Source organism: Epinephelus fuscoguttatus, linkage group LG20 (assembly GCF_011397635.1).
Source record: "Epinephelus fuscoguttatus linkage group LG20, E.fuscoguttatus.final_Chr_v1".
NCBI lineage: Eukaryota > Metazoa > Chordata > Actinopteri > Perciformes > Serranidae > Epinephelus > Epinephelus fuscoguttatus.
Window position 1 is genome coordinate 27,481,520 of NC_064771.1, and position 26,562 is coordinate 27,508,081.

General features: G+C 43.9%; 1 protein-coding gene across 4 annotated transcripts in view; it reads right to left on the reverse strand.

Annotated features, from left to right (window-relative positions):
- usp54b (ubiquitin specific peptidase 54b) overlaps positions 1-26,562 on the reverse strand; it is a 96,998-nt gene that overhangs the window by 9,589 nt on the left and 60,847 nt on the right. For 3 of the 4 annotated variants that reach the window (XM_049564016.1, XM_049564017.1, XM_049564018.1), the window contains 11 exons: positions 22,506-22,655; positions 21,699-21,891; positions 21,268-21,450; positions 20,726-20,945; positions 18,499-18,885; positions 18,090-18,217; positions 17,806-17,967; positions 9,391-9,538; positions 4,449-5,272; positions 1,003-1,130; positions 768-899 (listed from right to left, as the gene is read on the reverse strand). In XM_049564016.1, the coding sequence (XP_049419973.1) occupies positions 768-899; positions 1,003-1,130; positions 4,449-5,272; positions 9,391-9,538; positions 17,806-17,967; positions 18,090-18,217; positions 18,499-18,885; positions 20,726-20,945; positions 21,268-21,450; positions 21,699-21,891; positions 22,506-22,655 (2,655 nt within the window). Of the gene's footprint in view, positions 1-406; positions 548-767; positions 900-1,002; positions 1,131-4,448; positions 5,273-9,390; positions 9,539-17,805; positions 17,968-18,089; positions 18,218-18,498; positions 18,886-20,725; positions 20,946-21,267; positions 21,451-21,698; positions 21,892-22,505; positions 22,656-26,562 lie in introns of all 4 variants that reach the window. The other variant, XR_007448199.1, reaches the window with a different exon arrangement.

Below are 26,562 nucleotides of genomic sequence, written 5' to 3' on the forward strand. Positions count from 1 at the left end.
TGGATAGATTTATTCTTTATATAGAAGAAAGTTGATTTCTGCTGGAAATTTTAACCTAATTTGAGACAGATTTGCCCAGAAACGAAAATAACTTTTGGCTCTCCACAGTTATTACAAATTAATGCACATCCCCAGGATATAGCTTTGTGCAAATAGGGGCTTAACCTACTTTCGTGCCAGATGAGTTTGCCAGAAAGCAAAATGTTTACCAAAACATTTAGAAAATATCAAGAAAAGACTTTTACTTTGCAATCCTGACCTAATTTCGAAATTGCTCTGAAACACTCATCTGGCACTCAAAGTAGCTCAACCAAGGAAATGTGTACACTCCTCCCAGTCTCAAGCAGATGAGTGTTTCTTTTTCCTTTAAAGATTACAAGTCATGTGAGCTCAGCGCAGTGTTTACCTGTGAAGCGGTGGAGGGAGGTGGTGATGAGAAGGTGTTGGTGATGAGGAGGATGGAGGAAGATGATAGTGGTGGAATAGCAACAGGGACTCAGAAGAGAGGAAGTAAGCAAGGAGAGGCACTGACATCAGCCTGCTTCACCTTTGAGAGAGAAAGAGGAAAGAGAGGGAAGAGAAGCAGAGAGAGGAGGACAGATTGGAAATCGAAAACAAAAGCAGGACAAAAGGGAGACAAACAGCAGAGGGGGAAGAGCATAGGGAGAAAAGCAATGTGTAAAGTGCCACGGCCACGGGACATCAGGCAGGTGCAGTTTAATAGCACGGCCACAGGGAGGCAGCAGAGCACAGGAAGTCACACTCACGAAGCTGCGGGTTGCAGTCAGGCGGCTGCGGCGCGAGGTCACCACTGTGCCGCTCAGGCTGCGTCCGATTCGTCTCAGGTTCTCCCCATCATCAGGCTCCACCCCGAAACGCAGATCCCGCAACATCATTGGCTACAGAGGGAGAAAATGTCTGTCAGGCACTGGGAAATGGATCCAACTGACGACCTGCGAACATGTGAGGGGATTCTGTTGGAAAAGCTGCGTAGATGTTAACCTTGTTGAGGTAGGTGGGGGTGCTGGTGCAGTCGGCCCCGTACACACTCCTCTCCATGTCTGCGTTGGGGGTCTTGGAGCGAGCCTGCCCTCCCACCCTGGATATGAGCCTCTCGGATGGGCTGCAGCCTGAAAACACACACAGGAAGAGCTGGAGGTCAAAGGATTGATCTCTAAGACACTGAGTATTAATTCTGTTCCAGTCCTTTACTGAACATATTTCACTTCTTGTCCAAACACAAGATGCTGTTTTTATGGTTGCACCCTTTCAGAATATTAAAAAGTCTCCATGTCTTGTGTGTTAATTTTTAAACATTTTCCTGTTATTTATGTTTGGAAACTTTGGATTTTTGGCTGGAATTTTACATAAAGTTCTGCTTTTATTAAAGTCACGTGACAGCACACCAAAAGGCCTCTCAAAAGACAGGAAGGCTTAGCAAGAACAATAATACTAAAATGAAGAAAGTTCCCAAAATGTGTTGCAACATCCTGTCTGCATTAAAATACCCCTGCTGCCATTCTACATATCAAATGTACAGGTCCAGCAGGTCGACCCACATCACTACCATTTTAGCTTCTTTATAACGGCTTCCCATCAGGTTCAGGATTCATTTCAAGACACTCGTTCTCTTGTACAGAGCCCTCCACGGTCAGGCACCTGAATACGTCAATGATCTCCTCCATCCATGTATCGTCAGTAGGTCCCTTAGGTCTTCTGACCAGGACCTACTGACTGTCCCCCGCTCCAAACTCGAAAAAAGAGGTGATGTTGCCTTTGAAGTAGTGGCTCCAACATTTTGGGACTCTCTTCTATTAGGTTTATAGTCTGCTAGAAACTCTTAAAAAACAACTTAAGACCAAACTTTTCATAATGGTCTTTGTACCACCCTACATTGTCCAGTGCTTGTTCCCTGGTATGTTTCTCTTTGAAGCCTCAGTAGCCTGTCATTGCCCCATGTATTAGGCGAAATTTATACCTCTGCGTTGAATTGACGCCATGGCCTACGCCGTAACCTGACATGCACCTCCCCACAAATGTAACTACACGTCGCAACGACGCAGACCTCCTGTCTATTTCTGTAAGCTGAAACCGTTTCCCTCAGTGGAAACAAAGCTTTTATTTACTTTAATTTCACAGATAAGAAACAATAAATTGTGAAGACAGTAAAGCCTCCACAAAAATAGCATTTTAAGTCTTGTGTGTGATTTATCCTGGCTTCATATGAGCAGAGGAAATCTCTGCTCATCGCTAGGCTAATTTATACAATGTAAAACGCCATAGGCTTGTGCTAATAACGTTAGCATGTTATATTTGTTTGGAAAACGTGTTTAGTATAAGACAGTTGTTTTGTCAGTGAACCTTGTGAGTTGTAATGGAGCCGAATATTGTAACATTACCTTTGTTAAATGTTGCTGTTGTCCCTGGCTTCATATGAGTAGAGGAAAAGTACGCTAGCTGCTAGGCTAATTTATACAACTTACTTACTTACTTGCGCTAACAACGTTAGCATGTTGTATTTGTGGGGAAAATGTGTCCAGATAAAGACAAGTGTTTGTCTGTGAATGCTGCGAGTTATAGTGGAGCTGATTTGTGTACTTGTGTTTGACATTGTCTCTATTAAGCCATGTTTAATGTGTGTTTAATGTGTGTTTTGAATCAACTAAATTTTACAGCACTTCACAAAAACCCCTCCGCCAACTAGTGTTCTGGAGGTGTAACTGCAGAGTGACACACCACCGCACAAATATAAATGCTCACAACAGCATAGGCCATGTGCGAAGGGCTCTATTTGACTAAGGATTTATCACCCTCATTCAATCATACCGTCTCAATGTGGTCTAATCGCCAAAGACTTTTCACATTTTTTTCATCCTCATGCTACAAATGCTAAAAAAAAAAAAAATCTTTTCACCAGGGGTTTCTCCAGGTACTCCAGCTTCCTCCCACAGTCCAAAGACACGCAGGTTAACTGGTGACTCTAAATTGTCCGTAGGTGTGAATGTGAGTGTGAATGGTTGTTTGTCTCTATGTGTCAGCCCTGTGATAGTCTGGTGACCTGTCCAGGGTGTACCCTGCCTCTCACCTAATGTCAGCTGGGATAGGCTCCAACACCCCCGCGACCCTCAAGAGGATAAGCGGTTAGAAAATGGATGGATAGCTGGATGGATGGATGGATGGATGGATGATGAACAGCCCGTGATATCTTCAGAAAAATATGTGCAAATTCAACAGTATGTCTGAGTTTATCCACATTCAGTCAGTCGGCTACTCACTGTCATTACATGTGACTCTTTTCATAATTTCCCAATTAAGTGGAAACTATTGAAGGAGCAGGTGAAGTCATCCGCTGCCGTTTAAACCATTTCCAACCTGAAGTTGCCTCAGCAGCAGGGTTGGTTGTTGGTTGACAATATTTTGCACAATGTTCAGTATCTTTAAATATGACCACAGGAAGTATTCATTGTTATTTCAGAGAGCTGTGTTGTGGTCAGGGTGGAAAAGCCTCTGAGGCAGCATTTTACATGAAGTGTCTGCTCACTGTTTATCTTGCTCCTGAAACCTCTCAGCCTTCACATGAGCATCAACACTGGGTGTGCTAAGTCATCTAGAGGGCCAAATTGGACCCTTTGGTGTGCAGGGTGTTCGAGACGTTTGTGGGCGTGTACCTCCAGCGTGCTCAGGTGGGGTTGGGGCTTCATACAAAGGTAGTGACCAGGTGCCAGACTGTAAACAGCAGGCATCCAAGAGACACAGTGCCAAAAAAAACTCCACAAATGTAGAGACACAAAATGCCAAACGAGTGAATCTAGCGTTAGCTTCTACTGTCACTTTCACTGGCAAGCTGGTTTACAAACATTAAAAGACAATTCTACACTGTATACCTTTAACAAGGAGAGAGCAAAATAGTTTTCCACAATTTCACAGTTCACACCTGCCCAAACAAACCGCACTTAGGCAGCAAACAAACTTGAGTTCGATTGAACCGAACCAAACAGGGCAGGTGTGAAAGCACCCTTACACAGAGATCACGTTATAGGGCTGCAACAAAGTCCCTTATTCATGCTGCCTTACACTGAACCGAGCAATGGTGGTATCATGCCGTTCCAGTGTAATTTTAGACAGCATGCTGGCATCGCGGAAGCAAAAGAGGCGTGACATGTAACACAACAGTGTTGGCCTCTAGTCTGACATATAACATACACATCAGGCAGCACTTTGTAAACAATAACAAATGGCATAACATGGCAATAACAATCATTTACAGTCACAGTTATATGCCGGCTGATCTCATCCTCTGCTCGAAGGGTAAGGAGCTCCCTGACCTCAAAGTTACACCTACACTTTTCATGTATTATCACTGTAATGAAATTCTGAATTTGTTTTGTGGTTTTGTGGTAGCTCTTGGCTTTGTGTCTGACTGTGTGTGTGTGTGTGTGTGTGTGTACCTGTCTTGCCAGCCTGCAGACTGGCCTGGTAAAGGGAGTCAAGCTCAGACAGCTCAGCCTCTTCGCGGTCACACGAGGGATCACTGTGTTGCCCTGGGGCATGCTGGGAGCTGTAGTGCCCTGGAGAGGACTGGCAACTGTAGCTGTAGTGCTGACTGGTCGTCTGCGGCCTGATGGGGACACAGCGGTCTGGGGGCGTGTCATACGGCGTCACCACGGCATCAGGGCGGTCCAAACTCCAGGAGGACCAATGACGCGTGCCGCTGTCAGCGGTGGCTTCGTGCCTCGGCCAATGCTGAGCAGCACCAGCGGGGGAATGGGGCCGGGGGGGCTGCCACAGAGGCGTGAGAGGTTTCCTTTGCCCGGAGGCTTCCAGAGGGGAAGATGGGGGAGGAGAAGAGGACGGAGGGGGAGGGTGTGTGTGTGTGGGTTCAAGGTGTGCGGAGTGTGCGGTGTGTGTGGTGTGTGTATCCCAGAGACGCAGAGGAAGCGAGGGCAGAGAGATGGCTAAGTGCTTCCCCAGGGGTCTGACACTCACCCCCCCTGCCTGCAGCAACTCACACAGCCTCACCCCCGTCCCCTCCCTCCCATCCTCGCCTTCCTCCCCTCTCCTCCCCATGCATCCACCCTCCTCCCCCTCCCCTTGGCTGGAAGGGGCGCAAGGGTGAGGGATGCTGAGGGTGAGCGGGGGCCGAGGGGGAGCGGGCCGATAGGGTGGAGGGGGCGGGTCCGGGCCCAGAGCAGCGTCCTGGTTGGCCGTTGCCTGGTCCTCTTCCTCCTCCTGATTGGGCGTCAGCAGTACTTGGACCGGGCCAGGCTGTTCACTGGAGGACAGAAGAGAGGGAGGGTGTCAGTCAGCCGGCAGCACGAGGCAAAAAAAAAAAAGCCCCCCCCAAAAAAAGCGCTGCTCTGACGTCAGGTGAGTTACTGCATCAAGGGAAGGTCACAACAGCACACCAGGATAAACAAGCAAAAGACACACACACACACACACACACACACACATACACACACACTTTCACACAGAGCAAACAGCTACACAATGATGCAGCCTTGTGCAAGCATCGCTTTGTGTATGGGATTTCACAGCCATGCTGTTCATGAGTCAGGCACAAGCTCAGCTCCACTGACTGACACATCGCTGCAGATTCACCAAACTTAAACTCTGCGATGTGAACACACTCAGCTCAAACAACCAAACACCTGAAGACTTAAATCTGATTATCAAAACAGCAATCTACCCTCTGCTAAGCTGATGCAGTAAATCAACACTGAAAATAAATGTGGCTTCTACAGCCTGGTGTAATTCAGTCTCGGCGGGCCGCTATATTACTTTATTGATTTACATACACTGATATGTGGAGGATATGATATATGTTGAACATTAGTGGATCCTCTCTGCAGAGGTCCTGTACTCTATCTGTGTTGCGGCGTGTGTCGTAAACCCGTGTGTGTGTTGGTATGTGTGACCAGCAGGTCTGTAAATTTGTGTGTCTATTTTTAAAGACAGTGTGTGCAAACCTGTCCGTGTCTACGTGAGCTCTAGCCCCCATCCCCCACGTTAACTCTCCCGTCTCTTTTTCAGCCTTGGTAATTACCCAGCAGGCTTTGCAGCAGCAAGCTATAAATCAGAGGCTTGTGTTGATCAATAGAGGAGAGGAGGAAGGTAATAAAAGAGGCTGAGCGCTGAGCTATACCTCCTCCTCCTTACTGCTGTTAACAGTTTGGATTTATTCTTTTTTTTTTTTTTTTTTTTTTTTTTTTTGCAGCTGTTTAAGCTGAGTTCTAATGAAACAGAGACTTAACCCAACATTAACACGACTAAGTCAGCAAATCCTATCAGTCTCTACCTTATAGTTTAAATTCAACCGGTTCAAAGTGCTGCAGTAAGACTCCTTTCAGAGTAGAATTTAAGATTTGAAGGACCAAGTTTAAGGCACTAAAGGCTCCTGACTATATCTCTAACTTGTAGTTTCTATTTCTAGAGCCGTTGCTCAAATTACAGATTGTACTGTATTTTCGTACGCCCCCCACGTCCGACACAGAGTATTGAAGCGCTGTCTTGTTATACTGTCTGTATAACAAGACAGCGCTGGTCAAATTCAAACAATCAAACCAAGATTCTGTTAAGCGGTGCCATATTGTTTCCTGTACTGTAAAAGTAAAAAAACCCAGTACAGTAAAACAGTAAACTAGGCAGCGCAGATCAAATTTGAACCAAGATTCTGTTACTACATTGCCTATTTCTCACCTAAAATGTCTTCAGATCATATTTCAATGCACTGTTTGGCTGTTAAACAAGAATTTTGTGGGAAAAAAGCGGCGCCATATTGTTTTCTGTATTGTAAAAGTTTTTTAAAAAAACTGTTCAAACGGTAAAACTAGGCAGCGCGGATCAAATTTGAACCAAGATTCTGTTACTACATTGCCTATTTCCCACTCAAAATATCTTCAGATCATATTTTAATGCACTGTTTGGCTGTAATATAAGAATTTGTGAAAAAGAAGCGGCGCCATATTGTTTCCTGTATCGTTAAAAGGAAGTTTAGAAAAATTTAGTTCGAATGGTAAAAGTAGGCAGCACTGATCAAATCCGAACCAAGATTCTGTTACTACATTACTTATTTCTCACTCAAAATATCTTCAGATCATATTTTAATGTACTGTTTGGCTGTAATACAAGAATTTGTGAAAAAGAAGCGGCGCCATATTGTTTCCTGTACCGTTAAAAGAAAGTTTAGAAAAATTGAGTTCGAACGGTAAAACTAGGCAGCGTTGATCAAACATGAACCAAGGTTCTGTTACTGCGTTGCCTATTTCTCACTCAAAATGTCTTCAGATCATATTTTAATGCACTGTTTGGCTGTTAAACAAGAATCTTGTGAAAAAAGCGGCGCCATATTGTTTTCTGTATTGTAAAAGTTTAGACAAACTGTGTTCAAACGGTAAAAGTAGGCAGCACTGATCAAATCTGAACCAAGATTCTGTTACTACATTGCCTATTTCTCACTCAAAATATCTTCAGATAATATTTTAATGCACTGTTTGGCTGTAATACAAGAATTTGTGAAAACAGTGGCGCCATATTGTTTCCTGTATCGTTAAAAGGAAGTTTAGAAAAGTTCAAACGGTAAAACTAGGCAGCACTGATCAAATTTAAACCAAGATTCTCTTACTGTGTTACCTATTTCTCACTCAAAATGTTTCCAGAAACACATTTTAGTTTACTGTTGAGTGTCATTCGAGATTGTACCAGCTGCTGATGTGGCGCAGTGCATTCTGGTAGTTGTAGGTTTGCTACCTCTCAAGCAAAAGCAAATGCCATAGTCCTTTTCCTCTGTTTTATCTGGTCATGTGACACCAGTTTCAAAAGTATATGCATAATTTTACTGCATACACAGCCTAGTATTTTTTAAAAGACCATCTTTCCAGCACTGACATACTTGAGTGATAACACTGACTGGATCAATCAGGACACCTCAAATAGATTTTTTTCTGTGTCTCTCTGTGATTTTATTGCATTAATACCTTTGTTAATTACATATTTATTTTATTTAATCTTATTTTATTCATACTGTATACCACTCAGGTTTATGCGTTTTCTTATGGTAGTATTTGTTCAATTAATCTATAAATCATTTGGTCTATAAAATATCATAAACATGTAAAATATGCCTGTCACATTTTCTAAAGTCCAAGCTGACAAGGGCTGCTATTGTCACTGTCAATTAATATGTTGATTATTTTGAAGTTGTTTGGTGAAAAATGTCAACCAGTGTTTCCCAAAGGCCAAAATTATGTCATCAAATGTCTTATTTTGTCCACAACCCAAATATATTCGGTTCACTGTCATTAAGGACTCACATTTAAGAGGCTGCAATCAGATGTCAGTCGTACAGATTGCGTGGTTATCAAATGAGTTGGTGTTAAACTTAGTAGTTGACAACTTGTCAATTAATCGTTCCAGCTTTAAAGTTGACCTCTTTAAGTTGCTTGTTTCGTCACACCAGCAGTCTAAAACCAAAAAATGTTCAGTTAACTCAAATCCATGGGATGCCTGGACCTCATTTCTTTCCTGCAAGTCTAGTTTTTATTCTTATTCAACTCTATTACATGTGATTAAATCTTTATCTCAGATTCTAGATGAGCTGCCTCACTCTTTTTAAATATTAAATACAACACTTCTTACAAAAACTTCGCCTTCCCCTCCTCATACAACAAAACTGACACATCAGGAGGGAGGCGGGCTGACTTACAGTAACACACAAACACAGCAGCAAAGAGCAGAGACACAAAAAGCAAACCGCAGCGAAGGATCTGTAACTACAATCACACGGCAGCACACAGGACAGAAACACAGTGACGGACTGCAGCTTCACGGTGCACAGAGGGACAGATCGGCGGCACACAAAGAGCGGAGGGAAGCCTTGGCAGCACACAGCTACAAAGAGCAGCACAACAACAATGCAGGGAAGCAGTGAAGCACGGAGAAGCAGAGAGCGACTCTGTCTCCCTCTTTTTATCCTCGATGGCGACACAGAGCCCAGCAAAGCAGGTTTTGTTTTTTTTTTTACTGCACTGCAACAAACACGCAAACACAAAAGGAATAAGAAGAAGTTACTGTACACAGTCAAGTGTGTGTGCTTGAGAACACACATACGCACATACAGCAGGGTGTGAAAGTGCAGTGCTTGGGGTTACAAAAAAACGGGGTTCTGGGATTTTGGGGCAGCCAGAGCTGAAGACACACACATGAGGGTGTTGAGGTGTTTTTAGACAGCCAGCACCCAGAGGACACACACAGTGGAGTCCTGAGGTGGAGCTCGAGCTGAGGACACACACGAAGTGAGGGAGGGAGGAAGGGAGGAAAGAGGGGGGGGGACTGAGGTGGTTTTGAGACAGGCACCGCTGCGGACACATAAGGAGGGGACAGTGGTGGTACCTGCGAGGCCCCTGTGGGCGGGCGCTTCCTGTCTCCCGTTCCATTTCCTGTTCCTGCCTGCGTTTGATTGGGCCCCCAGTGCTCCTCATGCACGCAGCTACAGCCAATCCGCTATGAGCGTTAGCCTCATGCAGGGGTCTGAGCACAGCTGAGGATGTTAACAACAGAGCGGGAGATAAAAAGGAGAAAAGACAGAAAGATAAAACGACAGAGTGGCAGAGAGAGAAAGAGCGAGGGAACAGATGAGGAAGGAAAACAACAGAGAAGAATACCAGAAGGAAAGAGAGCAAAAAGATAAAGACAGAGACAAAATATGAGGATGAAAGAACAGGTGAGACAAAAGGAGACAGAGAAAATAGAAGCAGAGCAGAAGGAGTGGTTATGAGGGGGCCGGCATGCATTACGCTCCTCTACTCTAAGTCAATGTGTGTGTATTCTATACATGTATAGAGTTGCAAAGTGTGAGGACTTATTTTGGGCGCATTCTTTTTTTTAGGTGACTGACAGTTGGTGAACTTTAATAAAATCATACATACAAAATATTAGCCACTGGGTTGCGAGTCCCAAGTAGCATTTTGCTGAGAAACACGTTATCACAGAGCTAAAAATTCAGTTGCATGTGGCGCTAGCTCCAAGTTAGTGCAGCTAAATTCAGTTCAGGAGCAGATTCTGGGTCAGTTTTGGATTAATTTAAGATTCTTCCAGACCTAGAGTTGTCTTGCTTTGGTCTGAATCAGGGACTAATTTTGTCACAAAGTTGTATAATCGCCTAGAGTTGGTTCGTGTTCTCACGGCAGCATTTACAAGCGGACCAGATCAAATGCCTTGCACGAGAAAGCTGCTCTTGATTGGTCAAAATTTCCATGTGGGAAAAATCCAGGAAGTAAACAAAACGTTGAAGAAGAGTACACTTGCAAGATAAATGTGACACTTTCTAATGTCACAATGGAGGGACAACTACGCAGGTTGAATGGACTGCACTTAAAGGGCAAATAAATTAGAGTTCTATTGAACCAAACCAAACCAAAACCAAACCGGCCATGTGAAAGCACCCAATCTATGATGTGTGTATCTTATCTCTTATCTCTTAAATTTGCTGTAGCTCTGATTTGCACTTTCTTCTCCATAGCTACAGCTGCTGGGGCTCATGGGTATCATAGTATTTCACCTAAGTAAACCGATGGAAAAATCATTACTGAAATAATTCAAACTGATAATCACCAGCTAGACGCATTGCTGGAAAGGCGTTGCCAGCAAAACCATTGTTTTCCGATGGTGCGTGTCGCCTGGCTTGTGCTTCTCCCCTGCATCGCATGTTGCATTTTACGAGCAGTTTTCAGACGTGTGTAAAAGTTAAAAAGTTCTCAACGATTTTGCGCAATGCGCGGATTCACACCACTCTACAATGTTTGGCACGTAGTTTCAAGTTTGCCGACCAGCAGCTCGAGTATCTGTCTTTGCAGTCGGTGGCACAGCAGCATTGACAGGCTATTACTGATTAAGTATAACCAATCAGATAGTATTGTGGGTGGAACATTAAACAATCAGAGCCAAAGGTGTGCATTTTTTAATGGATTTATTATATTGGCTCAAAAAGACCTCATCACTGCTGCAGTGTCACAAACTGCAGTATTGCTATGACGCAGTCATCCTCACAGCCCTAGTGGTGACGCGTCTCGGCGTGATCTGGCCCTGAAACTAAATTATGTAACTTCTGAAATATTTCTTCTCTTACAAATTAAAAGTGACATCCTTGAGGAATAAAACATACCCTTGTTGACTTCAATACACTCAGGTGTTTAGCACCTAAAGCCTGACTTAGTCTGATACGACCGCTAGCTTATGTACGTTTGCTAATATGAGGAAACTCTACCTTCTCTACGTTCCTGTTCAGTAAAAGTTACATTATGTCAAAGTAGGTTCCTTTGTTTCACACTGACAAGCATTGAGGATATCATTATAAGAAAAAAGGAAGTCTTTATAGAGGGGTAAATACTTCAACACCCAGCATCTCTTCCCACTTTGCAACTCTACAGTAAATGCACCAATGTGTAAACTTGGACTGTAGTTAGTGAGTCAAAAAGTCAAGATTAGATAAGTGAGGAGCAAAGTTGAGGCTACGTTCATGAAGCCACAGACACCAGACAGGGAAAAAAATTAAACTTCTTTTGGACAGAGCTTTCTATGGTGCGTAGCCTTGTGAACGCACCCTGAATGGTGTTAGTTGGTTACAAAAAAAGATGCAGAGGAGGACAACAAAAGAGCAGCCATCACCCACCCTGGCTTGGACTTTTGATTGATAGAGGCAGAATAAAGGAAGGTTGACAGCAGCTCTGTTGTTGTCGTTGGCTGTAACGTCCTCTAAAACACTGAGGCAGATTGTTTGGAGTCCGCCTGAAACCATCGATACGGACGTGGGAAACCAAATTCTGTTACGTAATCGCACTGATAGTGATGCCATCTGTTCGTTCGCAAGTCGTCCTTTCACTTCATCAAGGTCGAGTGTACTCTGTGTGTGCGTCTGTGTGTAGGTGTGTGTGTGTGTGTGTGTGTGTCAGGTACATGAGGCTGAACACACTAAAGCACACACAGTAGGACAGACAGGACACAACATAATAATCCCTGATATAGATTTAGGTAGTGCTGAGCTGGAGGGGAAAACCTGCACACCTGCAGTTCAGACAAGGCTCTCTCCCTTACACACATAGACACATATCCTCTTAAAATAGTAACACGGGCACAGAAAAATATAGTTTGTGGATACAAGGACCAAATATGCATGAAAACACACACACACACACACACAGTAACATGCCAGAGTGTTGGAGTACGACTGAAGTTTCATCTCATCAAGTCTTTTTTTTCTCTTTCTTGGTAAGAATTTAAATGTTTTTCCTTTAAGTCTAAGATAAGTCAACCCTCACAGCAATCAAGTCCAAATCAAGTCTCAAGTCCTGACTGATTTAGGACTGCAAATCCATAAAGTTAGGGGACTTGCCAGAGACAGATTAAACAAGACTAAGAGTGTACAGCCATGCTGGCAGCTCTGTCAGGCTGTACTTAGGCACGGCAAAGAGCTAAATGCTAAAATGCTGGTGTTTACCAGGTATAATGTTCACCATCTATGTTTAGTGTGTTAGCATGCTAACATTTGCTAAATAGTAGCAAAGTACAGTCGAGGGTGATGGGAGTACCATCATCACAAATGCAACAGTTCTGGACAATTTAATTTTTGACCTCATGGTGGTGTTAGAGGAAAGGTCATGAGATCACCAAAGTCAGTTGGATTCGTCCTCTTGGAATCATGAATGTCTGGACAAAATTTCACGGCAATCCATCTTATGGTTGTTGACACACTTCAATCTGGACCAGACTGGTGCACCAACATAGCAATCCACAGAGCCATACTGGTGCACATGTAAGAAAGAAAAAGGGCCACAACATCGTGACTTTAAAGGGACAGTGGACCTCAAAATCAAAAACACATATTTTTCCTTTTACCTGTAGTGCTATTTATAAGGTCAGATTGTTCTGGTGTGAGTTGCTGGGTGTTGGAGATATCGGCCATAGAGATGTCTGCCTTCTCTCCAACTAACAGAACTAGATGGCACTTGGTTTGTGGTGCTCAAAGCTTCAAAAAATAAATACATTTGAAAAACTCTAACAATAATAACCCAGTTACCAAAGATGAATGTGACGACTTGAAGAACTATTTTCTTTCTATCAAACTACACCAGTCAACTGTGCCACCACCTAGAAGGAAGCGTGCATCTACTCATGGACAAGAGGCTCGTGCTTGTGACAGTTCAAGATGTAAACACTCAAGTCCCAGTGAAATGTAAGTTGGAGTGTCTTTAGCTTCTGTATTGGGATGTATTTCCCAGTGAGACAGAATATTTAAGCAGTGTTGAGTAGGGATGTGCGCGATTAGTCGTCTAAACGATTAAACATCCGCCCCCTCGCTAGTCAGCACCAGAAATATTGGTCGGTTAAAACAATCAGTGTATTATTCATGTACAAGGCAGCTTAACTGTCATGCAGCCGCCCGCCACTAGTGGGGGCTACAGAGCCATCAGACAGTAGTCCCCCCCCGCAGCAATGCTCGAGTAGACTGGAGTTTTAAAACACAAAACCTGCGCGGTTTGGCGGTACTTTGATCTAGAAAATTAATAAAAAAACAACAAGGGAGCATGTAGGCTGTGTCAGAAAAAACTGGCATATAATCACTTGACTGGAGCAATGCGCAACCACATTCAGCTCAAGCATTTGGATGTTAACCTGCACAGAACAATGGCTGCAATGGCTGCTGCTGCTAGCGATGATAGCCACACTCAGGAGACGCTGTGATCCCGCCCGGTCTGAGAAGATAACGCAGCTCATCACGACAATGACCTCGCAAGATATGCTTCCTCTTAACTTTGTTGAGGGTAAAGGCTTCAGGAAGTTAATGGAATATGTTGCGCCTGAATACACCATTCCAGGACTGTGACTGTTTTCTGAGTGTTTTCCTTTTTTTAGACTAGTCGACTAGTCTTAATTAAAATTTCTGTTTAGTCGACAGGGAAATTAGTCACCAGGAACATTCCTAGTGTTGAGTTACAAGAGAGATTTAAATTAAATCCTTCGCATGTGATTAGACTGCTAAAAAGTGGGTAGGCTTAGATTTTAGCGTGATACAGAGCTACAACAAAGTCTGCTGCCGAGCAGACTGTTGGCTCCACTTTCACCCCCCTCGGCGTTATCAGGACGAGGACGACGGCGAGATGCATGAATTAGACTTTCGCCATATTGTTCTGGAATTGAAAACAAAGGTTTTGCCCCCTGATATCCAAACACACATCTCTTTCTATCTCTTTCCATATTGCTCCGTTTGCTACTCTAACCCACAAACCGTGAAGTGGGGTTTTATGCGACCGCTGCCTAAGTAGTTGCCCAAAGTCTCGTTTGATTGGATGAACTTTGGTAATCGCTGGATGTGCAGGATGAGTCATCAAACAAGACAGCCCTGCTCAGCTCAGCTGTTACGTTAGATAGCTCAGTGGTGCTAGGTGAACTAGTAGTTGACGCATGCTTCCTTCTGCACGGTGACATGGTTGTTGGTTGTAGTTTAGAACTGTTCGGTACTAGGAACTATTTTCTTTCTATCAAACTGCACCCGCCCACCATATCACTGTGCAGAAGGAGACATGCATCTACTTCCAGTTCATGAAGCACCACTGAGCTAGCTAATATTACAGCTGAGCCAAGAAGGACGCCATTGATGTTTACATCTCGCACTGTCACAAGCATGAGCCTCTTGTTCATGAGTAGATGCTCGTTTCTTTCTGCACAGTGTTGGCACATGTTGATAGAAGATAGGTCCTAGTCTGTGGATTATTTTGAGTAACCGGGTCATGATTTCTGTAAAGAGACATTGCTGTTGAGTTCTTAAAATGTCCTTTTTGGCGCTTTGAGCACCACAAGCCGAGTGCCATGTAGTTCTATTATATACAAGAGTTCATTTAGCAACTCACACCAGACCAATCTAGATTGATAAATAGCACTACAGGTGAGAGGAAAAATATGTAGTTTAGATTTTGGGGTGAACTGTCCCCTTTTAGTCCCTCTTATTAGTGAAGCTCCAAAAACAACTGGATCCTTTTCTTCCCATAAAGCACCTCTCTACGTTATTTAGACCCCCCGTTGCCGGTATACACCTAAACCTTTCAAGGCTCTGAGTTTGTAATATAAATTTGTAGTCCCCAAGCCCAAAATGAGATTACTCATCTGATGTAAATTGAGTAATTATAGCAGATTTGACAAAGCTCCTCCAGAGCCACAGAAGACATTACAGTCTTATTATTCCCCATGACTGGTAAATTGACTTTGACAGGTAAAATCGGTGGAGAGCCGCTTTCAGTATGACTTGAGTCCTATGTCTACAGCTCTGGAAGACGATCTCTCACCCACACACACGGAGATACATCGTATACACGGGTACATACATGACTATTTTTATGTATGTATGTATTTACACAGGGAGACAGACAATCTCAAACACATACACAACATGTATATAGCTCTAAACTTGGACTGGGATCGTGATTTTGAATGGGTATCACCCTGAGAAAGTTTCCCACTCAGTGCTGGTCAGTGAACGTCCCGCAGGAGTTTCCATGTTGGTAAAAACTGATCAGATGAGGGTTTGCTCTCTGAACTCAACTGGAACCGTCAGACACACACACACACACACACACACACACACACACTTATTCTGGAATAAAACACCCGTGGATGACGCACAAAAACCCAAATGCATACAGTATGACTTGAAGTAATACACACTTAATGAACAGACAAATAAAGAACTACAGACGGAGGGAGACAGATGGAGAGACAGAAGAACAGATGGGAATGAGGACAAAGAGGAGGTCAGACAGAACATACAAGTCACTGTGACTGCTAAACTAGACAACAGGTGATAATGTCACCTTAAAGCTGTGCCGGGCAAGACTTTAACAGAAGAATAAACTTTATTGGACCCAATTATAAAACAGCCTCACATTCCTCCAATTGAAATGCCACAAATCACCCACTCCGAAGTTATAATTGCGAATGAAATTGTCCATAAAGTCAGTGATGAGATGACCCGTTGCAGCTTTAAATGCAGTTGTCTTTTTTTCTTAAAGGTTCTGTATGTAACTTTAAGAAAATCCTTGTCATTAGTGACCCATCTCCCTGAGGCCAATAAGTGAACCGCAGGCAACATCCTGTTGCTCGCGCTCCAGTGCTCGTACTCAAACACAAGACTGACCGTGATTGACCGTCATCACGTTGATAGAAGTCTGGAAAATAAATCTGTGATGTCACTCTGTTTCATTTGGACCACTGGCCCCAAAACACTAAGTAGCTTACAGTTTGCAAATTACATTCAGCTGATGTTACGAGCAACCATGTAGAATAGCTTAGTTGCAGCTAAGTGGCTAACATTAGCTTAGTTCTTGGCTAGTAGAAAGTGCTTTATTCCAACTCCTATTTTCATTATACATACGTTAATATAATTTATCATGGTAGCTGGGAAAGTAATTTGGCAAGCTAAACAACTAACAACACTCAGATAGTATGTTGGCAATAACGTTAGCAAGCAAGCATGATAAGATTAGCCAGCTAGCTCTAACTAAGCTACGCTGTATCAATTTGGTGTTGTTCGCTTCATAACGTTAGCTGTCAAAGTAATTTGCAAACAGCAAGATGGCCAGTTTACCAGCCTGATCAGCCCTGGAGTCTGGATAAATTAAATGATGTTTGTCACCCAAGACATTATTTTGCTACATTAGCTAGCTAGCAATTCGTTCACATTAGGCCCTGATCACACAGAAAGCACTTTAGCAGCTGGAGGCAGCTTTTTGTAATTGCTTTTAATGACAATTAAGCCATTTGCTTTGCGTTTCGGAGCTCTAGGCGCCTGGCCTTTTTGCCGGAGTGCTCTGAGCTCCTCGAGTTGAAAAAACATTCAATTCAGAGCGGCAAGGCGCCCCACATCCTCTCCACTTTTTTGCCGTTGTTCAATCAATCGAGCAAGCTGAGGTTTGCTAACATAAGTCAGATAAACCACAATGTCACGATATATCTCACATGTCAGCATTTTCTTTAACGTTAAGATTTCTTTCCAGCACCAAGGGGCAGTGAAATTACGATATGGGGCAGCTCGGACATTAGCTTCTGTAACAACTCAAATCAGCCTCACAGCGGGTCAGGGTTTGCGAAGTGTGCTGCGTAAGAGAAGGGCTGTCTTAGCTGGGCCGCAGCTGCAAAATATACATAACGGAAACACAGTTTGGACTGTATTTTTGTAGGTGCGGTCGTTTGTAGACGTTAGCAGACTCCATTTCTTAGCTAACGTAAGCGACTGTTTTAGAGCTGTAGTGGAGCTAAACAGAGGCAAGGCATTGGGAACGCACATATCGCCACATCCTTGGTAACCGAGAAAGTCTGAGAAAGTATAAGTTTTTAAGTTACTTTACAGTCTGTTTACCTATTGGCAATAAAAAATACAAGTAAAAGTTACATACAGAAGCTTTAAAGGGTCAGTTCACACAAATGTACAAAAAACATATACTTGCTGATTCTGGTATCTCATGCAGTTTGTTTCCTATCAAGTGCTGTGAGAATCAAAAATGAAACTTTATTCCCATAAATTTTATGTTAGTGGACACAGAAATCTCAGAGATATCTCAGCTTAAAACTTGGGCAAATAAAACCAACCTTATCTGCGTCTTTAGATACCAGTAAGTAAGAGAATGTTTTCCATAAGTTGGGTGAACTGACATCTTTTGCTCGCCTTAACCTTAACCTCACATACATCTCATCTTTCTCCTCCACCCTCCCTCCCTATTACTTTTCTCTTTCTCCTTCTCCATCTTTCCTTTCCCATACCCTGGTGTTGGAGCTGGTCCAGGTCCATGAATTTGCTGGGTTTGGGGTTGAATCCCATGGCCGCCTCCCGCTCCGCCTCCCTCCGCTTCTGCTGTTCCTGCTGGCGGGCTCTCCTCGCTACCTCCTCCTGCAGCTCGTCCAGCTCACTGCGCCCTGAGCCGCCTACACAAACACACACACACACACACACACACACACACACACACACAAAAGAAAAAAAAGGAAAATGAAATGATCCAGAAGATTATAAGGTACAGTAGATGAAGATGAGCACAAGTACACACCTGTGTTGGTGCCGCCACCCCAGCTGGGTGAGGGCAGCTCCTGCAGGATGGCACCGCTGCTCTTTGACTTGGGCACCGAACGCCATGAAGGTCCTGACATCAGCACCCGTTTCTGTTGCCCCACCTCCCTGTGAAGACACAGACATTAAACAGAGAGAAAGAGAGCACAAAAAAAAGAGACAAAAGGGGGAGAAATGTTGAGAGTGCATGTCATAGGTCTCCTGACAAATATGTCCGATTACTGATGTGTTGTAACTGGATTGTTGGGCAGTTTGTCGCTGTTAATGTCACACTCGTATTTCAGGCTGATAAAGTGAAATAAAACAAGACACAGGAACCAAGAGAGAAAAAGACAACAAACGACAGACAGAAAGAAAGAGACAGTAATTGTTATTTGTGAGTTTCCTACCTGTCGGGGCTGCTGCTGTTCCTCTCACTGCTCTCGTAGCCACTCTCCATCCTCTGGATCAGACGCGGCTGGTGCTCCACCCCTCTCAGAGGTGGAGGGGCAGGGGGACCCATCGTCCGCCCACTGCCCAGAGACCTGGGCTGCCCGACCAGCCCAAACCCCACCTCTGACTCCCCGACTTCCCTTCCCTCCACCTCTTGCAGCCCTGGCTGTGTGGGTGGAGCGGGTCCCACCAAGGGGAAGGAGTCCTGGGGCTCCGGAGGAAGAGAGGGACCAGGCAGGGTGTTGTAGCCCAGAGAGGAGCCTCTCGGTCGGGTGAAGATGCTGTCGATGTTCAGGGCCTCTCTCCTGGGCCTCCAGGTTGGCCTGTAGCGGCTTCCAGAAGAACTATGAAGCACGGGAGGGAGATGTTACACAAAATGTTACGTGACTTCAACTGTGACAAAATGATCTTAGGACACTTCTCATATCCAACTCATTCCTGAGGGCACTACTGTAGAAATGATTACGTGAGATAGCAGAAGTAGCAGTAAGCTAGTTAGTCCCATAGACCGTCTGTGGTTAGTCCCAGTGGCTATTCTTGGTGGTTAACCGCCAAGGGTTCTTTTTGAAAGTAATTTGCCTTCAGTTTAGCAAATACGGATTTATTTATTTTCTAAAATGTCTTTGTGGAGCTCTGGTGCCTGTTGCGCTGTCCGTGTCTGTAACGACTAACAACCAGTCCAAGCTACATTTTTGTCTCAAGTAACTGTGTGTTGAATATGTGACCAGAACAAAAAAGGATTGTTCCTGTTGCCAAAGTTACCATTGATATGAGAAATAAAACCACAGGTGTTTTCACGAGACATCTGACTTCATTCTCAACCTACGTTAGAAAATAAACTCAGCAGCAAACCTTGAAATATGTATTTAGTCATTAGGGCTGAGAATGTGTTACTGATTTACCGTACTTCCTTTATATCATATAAAAAAATGAATGCCGAAAGTTATTTCTTTTACTCCTACTTTATATGACTATTACTGAAGTCTGCTGCCAAATTCAGCTCCATGTTTCGCTCAGAACAGTTTTTAATAAATCGGAATGTAAAGAAATTACGCAGACGAGCGGAGGATTAGCTGGGAAACATCACATTTATTCACTTTACATGGAGCTAGAGTTAATACTGAATTATGTTAAATGTTTGCCGAATGTGTTAGTATCTCTTAATAAGTCATGAGAAATCATCTTTAGAAGGAACAGATGTTTACCTTAAGCTAGCTCGGGCCGTGTTTAAGTCAACAATATTTTAACGGAGTGAGGCAAGCTAATTTCAATGCTTTGAGACGGCTGTCAGAGATGGCAGAGGTATGATCCCATAATCCTGTTTGAGCTATAACAGGTGGTGTGCTCCACGTTTTATTTCCCAGTTGCTCTTGGAAAGAAGAATAGAGTACTGTAAACAAGCTGCTACCAATGGAAATCACCGGTTTATGTTCAACGCACAGGTGAGGTCGGGACTTTATAATAAAGAAGTTACCAGACAGTCTTTCTCCTGGACACGCGTCCAAGAGAAACAGGGTTGGGGAGTAACGAAATACAAGTAAATAAATTATGTATTTAGAATACAAAAAACAATTACGTTACAGTCACTGTTTAAATTTGTGTTATTCTGAATATTACTGTCTTTAAAAATAGATTACGTGAGAGATTACTTTATTTGTTTTTGTTTTATTTCCTGTAAAACTAAGTCTTAATTGATTGTGACACGAGCGAACATCAGTTGTCATCGTAATGTTTCAATGGTCACCTGATTTGTGAAGTTGAAATGAGGAGTTATCTACATGACACCTCTTCATTTAACAGCAAGAGTTTCCATCACTAATAACAACCTACTTGCTGTTGGCGATATTGGATGTCATTTCCTGTGAATGTCACAATATACAATGTGTGTTTTCTGATTAAAAAGTACCAGTGTATGGTGATTACATTTTTAAAAGTAACCCTCCCACCACTGAAGAGGAATCTACAAAAACCTCAGACACAGCGCGGAAAAAACGCAAATATGGCTTTGACTGGCAACACTGTTATCGTACCTTTAAGTAGAGGATTTGAATCTTTTGCCACTTATGACTTTTGCATATTCAAATAGTCAGACAATGATGTGAAAACATTTAAAATAAAACTTTAAATGGTTTTAATGTGAATTCAACAGCCGGGCATTTAATGTGAGCTTCAGTAGTGCAGTACCTGGACTTGCTCTCACTGCTGGTGCTTTCATCCTCCCAGTGGGGCCCCCCGGCTCCGCCCTCGCAGCCCCCAACTCCCGACGAAGAGGAGGAGGACAGGGGACGAGAGGAAGAGGAAGAGGAGGTGAGTGGCCGGCGGGAGGAGAGGAGGAAGACGGCCGTCTCCTTGTACTCCTGCAGGGGAGGAGAGGGAGGGCGGGGAGGCCCCTCCACTGCTGACTCTGAGAAAGAAAGACAGAAAAAGTAAATCCAATAACACTTTTTATTTATCCCACAGGGGGCAATTATGTAGGCAGCAGCGCAAGTAAACATGAGAGTAAGCGGTAACGAGGCGCATAACCTGAAGAGTCTGCACTGCACTTCATTAGCACTGAAACTTACTTGTACCTACAACAAGTGCTGCAGTTTGGTACTTTTCTCTTACTCCCTGAAAACACTGCAGTCACTTGTGTATTTGCAGAAGCTGTCAAGGTGTTTCAACTGAAGGTGCAGCTGCACTTTGTGAGTGCAGATAACTTGGTTTTCCCCTGGACTCAGTTTTACCTCCGGCGTCAGCACCGTGCGGTGGTGTGCCGATGTCGTAATTACAGACCACTGTGGTCTGGGATTCGCTGGAGAGGTGGCTGCCCGTGGACTGGTGGAGAGATCGGCTGCGAGAGGCACGGTGACTCGAGCTGTCTGTCGAAGAGTCGGTGCGAGTGTCGCTGGATATGGACGGCTCCCGACCTGAGGGAGAACAAGAGAAGGAAACATGACCTTTCAGTTAATCCTGCATCTCCATATGTTTATGGTTGAAAGCGGGAAAATAAGTTGAGGCTCTGCAGTGTACACAAGCAGAAGTTGGATTATAGGGTTGAAGGTCAGAGCTATAAAGCTCTACCCTCACTCGCCCCCCCACCCCCACCCACCCCCCACCCACCATGATACACACAAAGTGATCTGATCTGTAGCAGAGTGTGTCATCTTTGCTGTACCGGAGTCTTCACTGTCGTAACCAGCCTTGCTGCTGCAGTGCTGGAGCTCCAGCTGCGGGTTGGAGCTGGTACAGGGGTTGGGGCTCTCCTGCAGTATCACCGGCGTCCCACGGGGGTCAGCGTAGAGCAGCAGCAGGGGCTGATAGTGGCCTTTGATACAGCGAGACACCACGTCCTTCCACTTAGGGCCGATCTGGAGGTGCAGCGGGGCAACACACACACACACAAAGACACACATAATCATACGTATAACCCCCCCATGCACAAAGTGAAAGTAAATCTATCTGTATTAAGATATAACATTACGCATATTCCACCAAATCTAGAAGGTCAAACACACACTGTGCTGCTGTGTGTCCTTATCAATATCATATTATCACACTTTTCCATTAGCTCAATAATCTAATATGACCGACAGCGTGCACTGTGACTGACAGAAGTGTCAAGGACGTGTACATTCACTTTATATCACACTTTGACAAATCCAGCTTCCCTGCGATTCAGTCATCACAAACTGTATATATTTTCCAGCCCTGTGGAGAATAAATCATGCTTGAATCATAAAGTATTACAACATAAGATCAGTTCCCGCACTTCAACCTGCACTAAGATTAAAACAAAGACAGGGATTAAACCCTGAAACACATAATCAATCTCAAGCCACCCCCGCTGACCATGCAGCACTTCAACTAACACACACTTCTTGTCACTGCTGCTCTCACAGGCACAACTGGAGATGCAGCAGATACTGTACAGTGCGCCCTCACCCGCGCTGCAGCATGCAGACTTCCCAAAACTGTGTCTCACCTCTTTGACGTGGGCGTCGTCGAAGTACATCCACTTGCGTATCTTGGTCTGGAAGAAGAAGGTGGAGTAGTGTTTGCCGTAGTAGCACACCATGCCCACCAAGTAGAGCTCCGCCTGGCGAGCCCTCTCCTCTGTCACACGGTAGAACAACTACAGAGAGAGAGGGAGAGGGAGGGAGGGAGGGAGGGGGAGGAGACAGGGAGGGAGGGATGCAGGGAAGAGAGGGAGAGGTGTGCAGTAGGAGGGGGGGGAGTAGAGATAGGGGAGTTAATGTGAATACAAGCACATTTTTGCTCACCTAGTATATATATATGCTGTATGCAGTAATCCTTCACACTCCTCACTTCCCTCTCTGCACACACTCTACAGTGATACATGTACACTGCAGCTTTTCATGCAGAGATGACCCACACTGACACAGCTATTAGCACATATTAGAGACAGATCAATGCAATAAAGAGGACTTAGACTGTTGGCTGAAGAACATAACTTCCTATACAACCCTCTCATGGTAATCTCATGTGTTCTGCTGCTGTTAAGTATAGCATCTTCACCTCTGATGGTAAATCCATTGAAAGAATGTCCTCATACAAGTTCTTGGGTATACGGATAGATGACAAGCTTTTCATTCAATGTACATATTGCTGCTCTACTTAGGAAGCTTAAAGTGAAGATTGGCTTTTGTTATTTTACTTTCATTGCTAAGATTATCTGTGATGACGGTGACATATTGACATATGCATGCAGTCTCCTCCGTTTTACGTAGCCTTGACTGATAGCCTGGTCTTGGGGGCAGCAGGCCTGGCAAAGCACCCCAGACGTCCCTCTCCCCAGCAACGCTTTCCAGCTCCTCCTGGGGGACCCCAAGGCACTCCCAGGCCAGATGAGATATGTAATCCCTCCATCGTGTTCTGGGTCTGCCCCGGGGCCTCCTACCAGTGGGACGTGCCTGGAACATCTCTAACGGGAGGCGCCTAGGAGGCATCCTGATCAGATGTCCGAACCACCTCAACTGACTGTTTTCGAAGGAGCAGCAGCTCTACTCCGAGCTCCTCATCCTACCTCTAAGGCTGAGCCCAGCCACCCTTCAGAGGAAACTCATTTCAACTGCTTGTATCCGCAGTCTCATTCTTTTGGTCACTACCCAGAGCTCATGACCATAGGTGAGGGTTGGGACGTAGATGGACCAGTAAATCGAAAGCTTTGCCTTCCAGCTCAGCTCCCTCTTCACCACAACGGACCAGCGCAGTGCCTGCGTCACCGCAGAAGCCGCATTAAACCGCTGATCCATCTCATGCTCCATTCTACACTCACTCATGAACAAGATACTTGAACTTCCTCTCTTGAGGCAGTAACTCTCTCCCAACCCGGAGGGAACGTTCCACCGGTTTCCAACAGAGGACCACAGCCTCAGATTTGGAGGTGCTGACTCTCATCCCGACCGCTTCGCACTCAGCTGCAAATCACTCCAGTGCATTTTTACGTTTTATTACAAATGCAAAGTCACTTACTCATCACTGCATTCTTTATGATTTGGTGGGTTGGACGTCACTGACCACTCACAGACAACAGCACTGGTATATTTTTATCCTTAAAGCAATATTGGTCAAACGTCCGACCGACCTCTGCTCCCCTCTGTGTGTCAGCTCTGGTAGTTACTAGCTACACTCCTCCAGGTGGTTGCTTTTTAATGAACCCTGGATTTTAACACATCTGGGGAAATCTGCATTTTCCTACTCTGCACCATGGACATGGAGCAGTCTTCAAAAAGATCTAAACTTTTATCTATCGGTGAATTTAAGAGCATCATGAAGAATGTGGTGACAGAGACATGTGCCTGTTTTTCTTGAGAGGCCACTATGTTTGAATAGTTGTTGTTTTATTCTGGAATTTTGTATTTGCTGTTTTTCAAATTTGTTCTAATTGGCTGCTGGTGAAATGGTGAAATTTTACTCCAGTGCTACACCAGCTTAGTGAATTTTAGCAAAGTTGAAAATTTGAATGTTTTGCAGTGCAAAGGCCTTGCCTTTAATTTTCTGTTGACTTTGCTGACAGACAGCCAGTTAGCCAAGTTAATGTGCTGAAACATAATGCCCACTGCCGACCCTCTGGTCGCCACTGGTTAGCTAACATTAGCCTTGACTGCCCTCAGGAAGTGCGCCGGACTTTGAAGCCAATTTTCATGGTGGCCCAAAAAGACTTTTTCCCATTGACTTACATGGTGAAAGAGACACTGTAAATCAGTGAATACATTTTTTTGGACATCAAAACCCCCGTGAAATGACTCATTCCACTATCAGGATTTAATCCATTTGGTCCGATAACATTTTAAAAGTTTAGAAGTTCATTTTGAGTGGCAAAACCCCTTTAGCACTGTTAACTATTAGCACCACTGGCTGTGCCGATACTGCTATCTGTTAGCACCTAACTGTGCTAACAGAGCTAACAGTTTTAACACTAGCCCTTTTTAAACAGGAATTGTGCAAATTTGCAGGAAAGTCCAATCAGTCTTTTTTCAGCATTGGCAGTATAAAAACAAAATCAGGGAATGTGGCAAAATGCCACCTGCCTACTTTTTAGGGTTGGGAATATCTCTGTGATAGACGATTCGATACGTACGTACACGGGTTACAATACGATTCAAAAACGATATATTTTTAATACAGAACAATTCGATACAATTCAATACAGTGTAGGAACGATATGATTTGATACGATTTGATACGATTCTATGGTTAACATTTGTTGATGTAGACATTAATCATACATTATAAAATAAAGAAGCCAATTCTATTCTCACAGTATTTTCAAATTTGTAAAAGACCACATCCCCAAGCATTGTTGCTGTATGGCACTGGCAAAAATAAAATGAAAAGACAAACAACAACAAAATCACATGTCAAATGTATTTATTTTTAGACATGGACCAAAAAAAGACTTGCTGAATGAACATCATTTTGTTGGATGGGATCAATATAAAAATGAGAAGAAGTTTTAATCTTTAAGTGAAGTGAACTTTAAGTAAAATTTAAGTGTTTTAAACCTACTTGTTGTGTTGTTTTTATGGTATTGTCTGTGTTTTTGTATGTATCTTATATGGACTTGAGTCTGGAATAAAGTTTATTATAACGTTGTACAATATAAACATAAAGCAGAATAAAATGATAACATGCAATGTAGGGGCAGAATCTGACATCTCCTGTTATTAGCTGATATCATGGACTGTGATGACTAGCAGCTTATCACTGACAGCATGTCAGACTATTTCTCTGTGTTTGCTACACTCTGTTTGTCATTTATAAAAAGATAAATCACTTTTCTATAATACATCAATGATATTTCAATGGAATAAATTACTTGTTGACTTATTCATACTTCAAAAACAGCATCAGTAAGTGATTAACATAAGGGGGGATCAAAATAAAATACATAAATAAAATAAAAATCAACCAGCCACCCTCCTCCCCTGACAAGTAAAGAACAGTCCCTAAAGTGCGGTGAGGTTTGTGGAAATGTGAACGGCTTGTTTCTCCTCTGACACGTCACATACCTGTGTGCTGCCAGGGCTCGCCTGGTATTTCTGGGCAGTCATGACACCGACGAAGACTTCTTGGACGTGGAGCCGGGCTTGTCAATCGCCGGCAAGCCGTTATCATGCGCCGCCGTATCTGACAGAAATATGTATTTCTGTCTGTGTCTGTGACCCCGCGTTCAACCCACAACCGGCAGGATTCGCCTTTAGTTTCCGCTGCGGCTTGGCTGCTGCCTGGTTTATCCAGCCAGCATTAGCTTCTGTTCCTCATCTCCACCGGTCAAGCTGGCACTGATGTTTACATCCATTATCGTTGTCAGTAATGCCTGCTACGGAGCATGCCGCCGGCTCTCACGTTGTTTTAGAGATGCAAACTGTTAAAGTCAGTCAATCGATTGCAAGTCTCATGATACCCGAATCCATGACTCTACAATCGATTCATCTAAGGATTCATGGCTGATTCGTATCGATTGAGGAGGCTGCTACCGACATAGCCGTATCTCTCGCTTGTCAAACCGGATATCC